This window comes from Erinaceus europaeus, chromosome 18 (genome assembly GCF_950295315.1).
Source record: "Erinaceus europaeus chromosome 18, mEriEur2.1, whole genome shotgun sequence".
Classification (NCBI taxonomy): domain Eukaryota; kingdom Metazoa; phylum Chordata; class Mammalia; order Eulipotyphla; family Erinaceidae; genus Erinaceus; species Erinaceus europaeus.
Window position 1 is genome coordinate 34632112 of NC_080179.1, and position 12201 is coordinate 34644312.

The 12201-nt window shown below is 39.8% G+C and overlaps 1 protein-coding gene across 19 annotated transcripts in view; it reads right to left on the reverse strand.

Moving 5' to 3' along the window:
- The window catches only part of PKP4 (plakophilin 4), a 198687-nt gene that overhangs the window by 91855 nt on the left and 94631 nt on the right, over positions 1-12201 (reverse strand). For 17 of the 19 annotated variants that reach the window (XR_009545963.1, XR_009545965.1, XR_009545964.1 and 14 more), the window contains one exon: positions 2463-2575. Coding sequence is in view for 13 of the 19 variants with exons in the window: in XM_060177885.1 (XP_060033868.1) it covers positions 2463-2575 (113 nt within the window). In the remaining 6 variants the exon portion in view is untranslated. Of the gene's footprint in view, positions 1-2462; positions 2576-10590; positions 10677-12201 lie in introns of all 19 variants that reach the window. The other 2 variants (XM_060177891.1, XM_060177890.1) reach the window with 1 other exon arrangement.

Consider the following 12201-nt stretch of genomic DNA (forward strand, 5'->3'; position numbering starts at 1 on the left):
TTGTTGTAGTTATTATTGTTGTTGTCGTTGTTGGATAGGACAGAGAGAAATGGAGAGAGGAGGGGAAGACAGAGAGGAGGAGAGAAAGATAGACACCTGCAGACCTGCTTCACCGCCTGTGAAGCGACTCCCCTGCAGGTGGGGAGCCGGGGTTCGAACCGCGATCCTTATGCCGCTCCTTGTGCTTTGCGTCACCTGAGCTTAACCCGCTGCGCTACAGCCCGACTCCCGGCTTATTTATTATTTTAAAGATTAAAGGAAAGCAAAGAAATTATACCAATAATCAGACATATGTTAACCACCCCCTCATATAACAGGTGTTAATATTTTGTCATGTTTCCAGATGGTAATTTTTTTTTTTTGGCCTCCAGGGTTATCTCTAGTGTTTGGTGCCTGCACTATGAATCCACTGCTCTTGGAGGCCATTTTCCCCATTTTTGTTGCCCTTGTTGCTGTTATTGCTATTGGTGTTGGACAGGACAGAGAGAAATCAAGAGAGGATGAGAGAAAGATAGAAACCTGCAGACCTGCTTCACCGCTTGTGAAACAACCCCCCCCCCCCCCACACACACACAGGTAGGGAGCCAGAAGCTCGAACTGGAATCCTTATGCCATGTGCACTTAACCTGCTGCCTTGCCCCCCAGATATGATAACATTTAATTAAATAAAATGTTACATACAGATTTGGTTAGAAACCAAGTATTAACTGCTTATGTTATCCTGGTGGTAGCATTATTTTATTTATTTACTGTTTTTTATTATCAGAGCCCTGCTCAGCTCTAGTTTATAGTGGTCCTGGGAACTGAAGTTATGAGATCTGAGGCTCAGGCATGAGTATTGTCTGCATAACCATTATACTGCTTCCTCAGCCTAGTATTATTTTAAACTGGTGCACTCCAAAATATTTTTGTTTTTATCACATATACATACACTCATAAACAACACTAAACACCATGCAACATTATACAGTGTTGCTAACAGTACAGTTACTTTAGATAAGAGCCACGCGGAGACACAGAGAGAATGTCACCACAGCACCAAAACTTTCTTCAGTGTGGCTTAAAACTGGGTTGTGGGCATGGCCAACTAGTACACCATCCAAGTGATCTACTTCGCAGGCCCAGCAATAGGATTTTTACAATGTTCGTCAAAGTCGCATCCTCTATATTTGTAACTTGTAATTTGGTTCAAAGGTGTTTATACTATATCAGTGCTGATCAATCCATTCAGTAGTACAAAGTCAAGGTTAGAAAAATTTATATTCAAATCCTATAATATTTCTTCTTATAAAAATATCATAAAAACTATAAAACATGTAGATCTGTTTTTAAAAATGATCACATAATGTAATATCTGTGTTTAAAGGTTCTTAATAATCTTTAAGCTATACTAAACATACCAATATGCACAACTATGTAAGGGCCAGAGACAAGTGTGTGTGTGTGTGTGTGTGTGTGTGTGTGTGTGTGCATATACACATATATGTACCTAAATTTTAAATTCACATCATCAGTCAGTTAATAAAGAGTAGCCATGAGCAGTTCTCTACTGAAGATCTTATTTTTTTAAATTTCTTTATTGGGGGATTAATGGTTTACAGTTGACAGTAAAATACAATAGTCTGTACATGCATAATTAAGATTTTTTTTTTTTTTGCTATGATTAACCCAAGCTCAAGCATGCAAACAAGGCAAGGGGAAAGAACCCAAGGTGAGGTGAAGGCATTTTGCAGACACATGCAGAGAAATGGCACCAACATGTCGAGAGATGTACTGTAAGCATTACCCCTACCACCCACACAGTGACTTGGAAAGTCAAGTACTTTAGGGCAGGCTTCCTGGAATATGTAATCACTAAGAAAAACACAGTGGAGAAGCAGTGATTTCATTGTTTGGATACCAGTGGCAATAATATTTTTAAGCAGTCCTAAGGAAGTATTCTTTTTCAACTTAAAACAAGACATGGTTTCTAAATAATATATATATACATAAATATATTTTGAATGTACTAAATTATTTCATGTAATTACTTTGAAGTTTTAGAAAAACTCTACTTATGAGTTTATTTTAATTAAGGGTATACAAAAAATGCCAATATGCTCTCATTTAGAAATATTTCTTAGCAAGGGAAAAAAAATTCAATGAGGTTTTCCAAGCCAATTACAAAATAATTAGCAAATGATAGTGGTACACACCCATCAACTGTCTCCATATGAATAATCCATTCTCTAAAGGTGGCACAGCATTTCCTACAGATGCTTACCAGGCCAAACAAAACCACTAAGCATGGCACTGAGAGGCAACCGGTACTGAAGAAGCTTCTTAAAATCAGAATACACTGACAGATCTGCTATCAGATTCAGGAAGGCAAGTTAATTGTAACAATGCTCACAGAACCACTGGTTACACCCAGGACAACTGAAGACAGGTGACTGACATTAAACACAGAGACATGACTGTACCTGGTGCTTGCGATGCTAGGTGACTCTGCTCCAAGCCTACATCTTTCTAGCTGACTGGCCACAATCTGCCTCTCCACTTCCAGTTCTCTGGTGAGTCGCTGGAACTGAAGCTCCTGTGATTCAAAGAAAGAAAAGGCAGATAAGATGCCAAGGTGACCCACTCAGGCAGAGGCTGCAACTGATGAACATCACAGAAAACACAAGAACACAGCCATAACAACACTGTAGTGTTTCTGTAAATTTTGGAGTTTAGGATGGAGCCATTATCTTAAATGATCTACTGTTTTGTAGTTCTTCCAAACTTAAGAGCTTATTTATTAGTGGGGGGAAAGCAGACAGTCTCTCTGGCAGATGTGATTCTGGAAATAGAACTCGGGTTCTCATGCTGAGAGTCCAACACTGCCCACTGGGTCACTCCCTAGGCCACAGCATTTTCAAACTGTAGGGCTAATATTAGAGTATCAGCCTTGCTTTGGGATGAGAGTCTGTAAATAGGCTGATTCTTGGTTCTAAAATACTCAAATAGTATTTGTGCTACAGTGTTGTGTTGAAGAGAACTTCCTTGTGCACTAGCAATAGAGACAAAATCAACACAAGCTCATTCTTCCTCTTTTTTAAATTGCTACCAGGGTTATAGCTGGGGTCTGCTTGCACAAACAATCCAGCGCTCCCAGCAGCCATTTTTTCCTTCTTTCTCTCTTTTCTTTTTTCTTTTTTCCATTTTATTAGACAGGAAAGAGAGAAGTTGAGAGAGGAGGAAGATAGAGAGGGAGAAAGTTATACCTGCAGACCTGCTTCACTACTTGAGAAGTGTCCCCCTCTGTAGGAGGGGAGCTAGGACAGAACCTGGGTTCTTGCACATGTCAATGTGTGCTCTCTACTGGGTGCAGTCCACCCCACCACCCCACTACATAAGCATACTACTCTTAGTCACTAATTTTTATAAATATATTTTTAATTAATTTATTTATTCCCTTTTGTTGCCCTTGTTATTTTAATTGTTGTAGTTATTGATGTCGTCGTTAGATAGGACAGAGAAATGGTGAGAGGAGGGGGAAGACAGAGGGGGGGAGAGAAAGACACCTGCAGACCTGCTTCACTGCTTGTGAAGCAACTCCCCTGTAGGTAGGGAGCCAGGGGTTCGAACTGAGATCCTTACTCGGATCCTTGTGCTTTGTGCCACCTGCGCTTAACCCACTGTGCTACTGCCCGACTCCCCTTAGTCACTAATTTTAATGTGTAGGGGACCCCCAGAAGGCGAGCCTCTACCAGGCCCTCTGTAAATGAGGCTGCCAAGAGGAAAGCATGGATAAAGAAAACCATGGCCTCTGAGTGAACTCCTGCAACTCCTGTTTGTGCTCTGCTGATTTTGGCAGGACAAATTAATCTTAGGGAACAATAGTCGGCTGCTGAATAATCATAAAATAGTATGTAGAAGCAAGCAAATGCCAGTAATCTCTTGATCTTTACAGTAACTGACTGATCTTTAACTAACTGCCAGTAAATCATAATACTTTGTGTAATCTTGTATTGTGTGTAGAATTGCTTTCCTTCTGTATAAATCTTAGAGACTCAGAAATAAAGTTACCGTGTCTTTGGCATGGTCCTCCCTATCCCCTTAGCTCTCATTTCTTCTCTCAGGTTTATCGTTTGACTTTGCTCCATGCTGGATGAGGTGACAAGATTAATGCCCTCATAATGTAGTACAGCTTTGCATTATAACATGTTCATCCCCGTGATGAGAATCACTTTATTATGTTGTATCTAAGTCTATAATTGTAAATAAAAAATAAATCATTCCAATCCCACAAAGTTTTTTTCTTCAATTTTCTTATGATGCAAACAAAATTTTGTTGTTGTTACAAATCATTCACCTCTCACTGTGTGAAAGGGAAATAAATGAAAAATACTGATCCACAATAAAGAATTTAAAACTGTACTAAAATGCTGGCCAGATTGTCTAGAGAAATTATATTCTTCAGTCTAAGATGTACCATGAAGCAAATAAGCTTTATTACAGAAACTGTTCTAAATTCACTGGTACTTATCCTGTTGTTAGTTTGATAAGACATTAATAAACAGAAATGATGTCACGCTGGGCACAAGTCAGTTTAGGTGCACTCCAAGATGTGAAACCACAATAACATCTCAGAATAACCCTGGTCCTGCTGTCCTACCTGCCTACAGATCCACTCCAAGCAAATGCTGAGCTATAGCCACTTTAACTGGACAATGACTGCTACTGAAAAATGCCAGGCTTATGAAGCTTATACCCAGATACTTAAAGATTTTAAAAAGGAAAATAAAAACCACTTAAAATGTTACTTATGCCAATAAGTACATCTGTGTCTATCGGGCAATAACAAAACCAATTTACTGAGAAACTATTAGTTCCTTCTGGAATCGGGTAAAGGCAAACTCTACCAGCAAGTCTTAGGTGCTTTTGTTTTGCCACCAGGTACCGGGTTATCACTAGGGCTCAGCGTCTATACTATCTACCACTGCTGGAGGTCATTACTTTTCCCCCCTGAGGGTGAGATACAGGAGAGGGAGAGCCAGAGATGAGAAACACTTGCAGCACTGCTTCACCAAGTGTGAAGCTTCCCCTGCATAGGTGAAGAATGGGGATTGAATGCAGATCTTTGTGCATGGCAATGTATACACTCTATGGGAGCAGTTGGCTCCTCTTAGAACACACATCAGGAAACATGCCCTCTACTCCATAGAGTCCTCTTTAATGACCCGGGTGGTGAGTGAGTATAGGAGGGGGCTGGATACATAACCGTGGCTTCATCAGTGCTGCACAATACAGTCATAACAGGCCTAACATTTCCTGTCTAATATTTTCAGATTACGTTGAATGTTCAGAACAAAAAGTCAAGTAGATAATAACTGTGGAAAATCCATTATTAGTCTAAGAGAATTTCTTTAAATTTTTTTTTTTTTAATTCTTTTTTAGGGGGCCAGGTAGTAGCACAGCAGGTTAAGTGCATGTGGCACGAAGCACAAGGACCAGCGTTAAGGATCCCGGTTTGAGCCCCCAACTCCCCACCTGCAGGGGAGTCACTTTACAGGCAGTGAAGCAGGTCTGCAGGTGTCTCTCTTTCTCACCCCCTCTCTGTTTTCTCCTCCTCTCTCCATTTCTCTCTGTCCTATCCAACAATGATGACATCAATAACAACAATACCTACAACAATAAAACAACAAGGGCAATAAAAGGTTGAAAAAAAGCAAAATTAAAAAATTATAAAAGAAGGGGCTGGATGGGTGGCGCACTTGGTTGAGCACACATATTACAATGCGTAAGGACCTGGGTTCGAGCCCCCGGTCCCCACCTGCAGGGGGAAAGCTTCATGAGTGGTGAAGCAGGGTTGCAAGGGTCTGTCTCTCTCCCTCTCTATCTGCCCCTTCTCTCTTGATTTCTGGCTGTCTCTATCCAATAAATAAAGATAATTTAAAAAATTTAAATAATTATACTAATGGATTGAAATTCAGTAATATGGGAGGTGAGGTCTAGTGATTAGTGTTGGTGTCTCAGTATGTAAGAGCCTAACCATTCCCACTGTGATCCACTTTGATGGATTCAAAACAAAACAAACAAACAAACAAACAAGAATTCTTGTTTGTTCCTGCTAAAGCTCAGCACTCTGGGCTGACATTGCCAGACAGAAAGAGAGAAGCATCCACTTCAGTGTTACACTGTACAAGGGCCAGGGTTCAAGTCCCTGGTCCCCATCCACAGGGAGGAAGCTCTACTTTTATCTCTCTTTTAACATTTTGGGTTTTTAAAAAATATATTTTTATTATCACTGGATAGAGAGACAGAGAAATTGAGAGGATAGAGTGATAGAATCAGAGAGACATTTGCAGCCCTGCTTTACCACTTGCGAAGTTTTGCCCCTGCAGGTAGGGACCAAGGGCTTGAACCTGGGTCCTTGTGCTTTGTAAAGTGTGTGTGCTCAACCAGGTGTGTGACTGCTGGGCCCATTCTATGTGTCTACCCAATAAATTAATTAAGAAAAAGGCAGAGAAAAGGAGCTTCCCCCAGTTCCAGGGGCTCAAATCTGCCTCATGTGAGGGTGTCACAGATGTCTTCTCAGGGGAAACAGCTTGCGGTCCGCAGGGTAAGAATAATAGTTTACCTGATACAACTCTTTCTTTACACTTAAACAGCATCACTTTTTCCCATACACTCATTTCCATTTTTCAATTACTTTATTCAATTGTTTGTCATGCTTCTCTTTTTACAAAAGCAGAGCTGCTAGTAACAAGGCTGCCAGTAGAAAGTGATCTGTGATTTGGAAACTAGCCCTGAAGCCATCATACATCATTTGTGTCCCAAAGGTTCACTGCATCCTGAAATGGCCCAAAGTGACCATGCAGAGTCAAGGCTTGTCTAAATTAGGACACAGAAAAAAAATACACTCATTTGTATGTTTGTAGAAGGCTCTGACCCTTTGAGAATACTTTTAGGAAACAGATGAGTAGTTTCTTGCCTGTGCAGAAGTTGGCACTTCCTTCTCCCTGGTGTAGAAACAGGTACCTTTGGGGTTGCCAAGAAGCTGACAAGCCACAGTAGAGATCCTGTGTGTATCAAGCAGTTGGCTTGTTTGTACATTAACTTCAGTGCAGACAAACCACAATCAAATAAGAGAACCGTAACACAGATCAAAGAAAAAAAAAGGAAAGAGAACTTCTATAGAAAGCCAATCATTACACCTGATCCTGAGAAGAACTACTGTGTCCTGCAGTGTGTTGAATCAGTGTATAAACTTTAGAAAAAAAACAAGAAATGAGCAAAGACAGAATGTAGCAGCTGGTTTGGTACAAAAACTCCATAATTGAGAGGTGAACGGAAAGATGATCTCAAAGCACTGAAGACAAGAGCTGGGAGAGATCCAAGAAGATTTTACAAGAATGACAGGGATGACATCCTCAAGTACTTCCAGCTGGGAGCCACTGCTGACAGTCCAGCTGACTTCTACCATTCAGGAATTCCCACGAAAGAAGGGAAAAGAGCAATGTGGAAGAACTGCTGGGGACTCAAGAGTGTAGAAGAAGGTAGAACCGAGATCATGGCTGAAAAGGCAGCAAATGCAGCAGGAAAGAAGAAAGTTTGAGATTAAGACATAAGATCTTAATTTTATATTAAGTGTTTTATATTTCTCCCTTATCTAAATGTGTTTTGAATACTAACACACAATCACATAAATTAGTCCTGTTTATACAGGAATATTATTTGGAAAAAGTTGATTTGAAAGAAAATCACTGACTTGTGTAACAGAATTTTTGTTTTTTTAAAAAAAGGACGCCAGACTATGACTCAAGTGTAGACTTTGACATCAGGAAGCACGAAAGTTAATTCTCTCTATTCCCACCTCTCTGCTACGCCCCCTGCAATCAGCCTAAACATCAAGTTCTTCATCCAGAAATATCCTCCACACAAAGGACTATGTTTATGCTTGGTGGCAGAGTCAGTAGTTTTTCTTCTCATTTTTTTTAACTAGACTGATTTGGCAGCATAGACTTGGACATTGATCCTGCAGGATTCAGCTGAGGTTTTGCCCATGGAAATAGCTCAACATTAGCTTCCCATGCTCTAGGCTCTAAGTTTAATTCCTAGCACTGCATGTACCAGAGTGGGGTTCTGGCTTTCCTCTTTCTCCTTCACATAAAATCACATAAGCTACTAGGTGTGCTTAAATATCCATGATAAAGGTATAATTTTTTACTTAAAAATGCTGAGAAATTTCTCTAATGTCTACACAGACTAAGTTCAAAGTCACATTTCCACTGGCAGTAGACTACAACAATGAATATCACTGGCTGGAATTACCAAAACTACCCTACTCACTACTTGTGCATACTTCTCACAAACAGGATGAGATAAAAGTCCTAAAATCAAAGTATCTGGAGATTATAAGACATAAAATCTGTAATACCTATGAATATTTACAAGTAAAATATATGCATGCTTTACTGTAAAATTATGATTACTCCTCTAGAATAAAAACAGAACACGCACAAGACGGATGAGTACAACAGACATATTCGACAATTCTCTCTACTGGCTTCACTGACTGACTGGTGAGGAAGACAGTATTACAGTCACAGAAAAATACAACTAATGATTTCCAAAATAACACTCATTAAAAAGATTATGCAAAGACACCATCTATAAATTTCTACTTCTTATATTTTATCCTCTGAATATGGAGTATGAAGGCTGCCCTTCAAATCAGTATCTAAAATTAGGTATCTCAGTTACAGGAGTGTGTTACGCTAGTTCTTTTTTGGCAAGTGCAAGAAAAATAAGCTTTTGCCACTGATTTAGTATATGACAGCTTCCTCTTAAATTCTGAAGGAAGATCATAAACAAACGTAAGAAGCAAAGTAAGGCTACTGATATGTCATAATAATAGTCAGTGACATGTATATGAGAAATATATGGACAGTAACAGCTTTGGAGAACCTCATTAGGATATACTAAATCTTAACATTTTGCTACAGGAATGAAAAAAATAAAATATTACAGATACAATAAAATTCCTTAAGTTCTCCATTTTCTCCTTTGCAGAAGACATTATTATTCTGAATTTGGTATTTAACAGACACCTGAATATCTTGTCATTTATCTTACATATACTGACCCATAGTGAAATATAACATTGCTTTGCATATGCACACACCAATGGAAAAATGTACACATTCTTATAAGTTGCTTTTTGCTGTGATTTTGAGATTTATCAGTTTCAACATGGGTAGATGTAGTTCCTTTATCTTCACTGCTCAGCAGCACTCTATTATAGGACCACAACATACTGTGTTTGCATGTTCTCGTCAGGATGAACTCTTAGGTTGCTCTTTGCAGTTGTAAGCACGCTATAAAGTGAGCATCTTCCGTACACTGGCTGTGCAGAGCACTAGAGAACACCAAGTGAAATCGACACACTGAAGGATGTGCACAGCTCTTTTTCCTTTTAGCCAGAATGGCGCTCAACTCTGGTTTACTGTGGTGCCGCCAGGGATTGAGCCTGGGACCTGGGATCGTTGCACTCATCAAAAATCTTTGCATAACCATTATCCAGTTTCTGAAACTGCTCTGAGTCTCCACTGGGACCTCCAGGAAAATGCTTAGGGCCATCCTAAGGGATATCATTTAAAAAAATGCTAGAAAGTTTATATACTGGAAGACAAGTTTTTAATTCCTTTTTTTCCATAACAAATACTCATCAAGTATGAGATATCACAGTTGTTAATGTTACACAACTCCGAAGACAAGAAGAGTGGACATTATTAAGACACCTGCTGGATTAGCTGCCCTAAGCCATGCCCACTACTTAATGTTGTTGATACATTTATGTTCCCACTGAGATGAATTTTTGTCTCAGTAGCTAAAATTCTCACAGGAGATGAGCCGTATGAAGGTATCTCATGTGTTATCCTCCTACCAAACCAAGGAAAACATCAGGTTCTAGTTTTGATAGTTATCATCTAGTTTTAATGAAGCAGACAGAAAAATCATAAAGTTCACAAGGTACTCCAAATTTATATTCTGAGTTGAGGTTTTTATCTGCAACTTCCATACCCAAGCTCCCTTTTTAGGAAACTAAATTAAAGAAAATCTTACATTAAAATACATTTAAAGAAAAGCATTTTTTTTGTATGGCTAGGTACAAATGAGAAATGTCAAGGTGTATGGTACAGAAGCTTCTCTGGTAACTTAAAAAAAATAGTCTAATAAATTTGCATAAAAGGGAAATACTGAATGATCTCACCCATAAACAAAGTGAGGAAAAACAAGCAAAGTCAAATGAAGACAAACCTTTAAAGTCAGACCACAGAATTGAGATTAGCAAGGAGAACCTGGTTGGGTAAGCCAGTAGGCATTGGTGGAAAGACATCAGTATGAAGGTGCTAGAGATGGCCTGGTATAGTCACTTAGAGGTGTAAACCAAATTAAAAATATACTTTTTTAATGGCCACCAGGCTTGGTGTCAACACAATGAACCCACTGATTCAGGCGGCCATTTTTCTTTTTTTTTGCCTCCATTTCCTCTCTTATTTGATAGGGCAGAGAGAAATTGAAAGAGGAAGAGGAGATAAAGAGGCAGAGAAAGAGAGATACCTGCTTCACAGCTTGTGAAACTTCCCCTCTGTAGGTGGAGACTGGGGAGCTTGAATTCAGGGCCTTGTACAGCTGGGTGTGTCACCCTGTCCAAATAATAATAATAATAATAATAATAATAATAATAATAATAATAGCAAGTCTACTCAATAGTACCTCATTGCTATGGACTCTCTGAATCAGAAAAGGGGGTGGGCAGCTATCTGTGCTTGAACAAATCCCCTAAGAGATTTGCACACAAAGGTTAAACACCAGTTTTTAAAAAAAATTTATTTATTTACTTTCCCTTTTGTTGCCCTTTTCGTCTTTTATTGTTGTTGTAGTTATTGTAGTTATTGATGTCACTGTTGTTAGATATGACAGAGAAGACTGGAGAGAGGAGGGGAAGACAGGGTGGGGGAGAAAAAGATAAGACACCTGCAGACCTGCTTCATCGCCTGTGGAGCGACTCCCCTACAGGTGGGGAGCTGGGGGCTTGAACCGGGATCCTTATGCAGGTCCTTGCACTTTGCGCCACATGTGCTTAACCTGCTGTCCTACCTCCTGACTCCCAAAAACCAGTTTTAAAGGATCAACTTTCCTCTTTCTGTTAGGGTTAAACACTGAGTGTTTTAATCTGTTCACAATTCCCTCCCAAGGACCAGCACATACTGGCTTTGCCATGTGCACAACTGAGGTTCAAGGCTTGTCCCCACTACACTGAAGAAAGTTTTGGTGTTGTGCTTGTGTCTGCTTCTGTCTCTATCTAAATACCAGTCCGGAGAACTGAAGTCTGCTAGATATATGAAAAAAGAATTATTTTATTCTTGACTTTTATACCCCATGTAAGAGTGTATATAACAATACACAATCTATATGGAAATATATATTGGAATCTCTATGCTATATCAGTAACACATACAGTGCACAGTTATCCTTCGCCTCTGAAGTACTATTAAATACAATTAAGTGATAAGGCCAGCTGAAGAGTGGGGTAAAATACAGCAAAATAAGCTCCTACATATGCAGACATCTAGATTTCTACAAGGGGGCCCAAAACATTAAGTGGAGACAGTCTCTTCAACAGTGTTGGAGAAGCTGGGGTGAAAGTGCATGGAACCAAGAAACGGTTTCCCAACTGCAATGAATCTTCATGAAGACATATGCCTGACATGATCATGATGGCAAGGTGTTTTAATTCTTCTTTTCAGAGCCAGGTGGTAGTGCAACAGGCTGAGCACACAGGTTACAGTGTGCACAGGCCCAAGTTCCAGGTCCATGTTCCAGCAGCACAGGGAAGCTTCATGAGTGATCAAACAGTGCTGCAGGTTCTCCCTGCCTCCCATCTCTCTTGGTTTCTCTTGTTTCTGTCCAATAAATAAAATAAAATCAGTGGGCTGAGCGGTGGCACAGCAAGTTAAGTGCACATGGCGTGAAGGGCAAGGACCAGCTTAAGGATCCTGGTTTGAGCCCCAGCTCCCCACCTGAAGGGGAGTCGCTTCTCTCCCCCTCTCTGTCTTCTCCTCTCTCAATTTCTTTCTGTCCTATCCAACAACAATGACAGCAATAACAATAACAACAAGGATAAACAGCAAGTACAACAAAATAGAAAAAATGGCCTCCAGGAGTAGT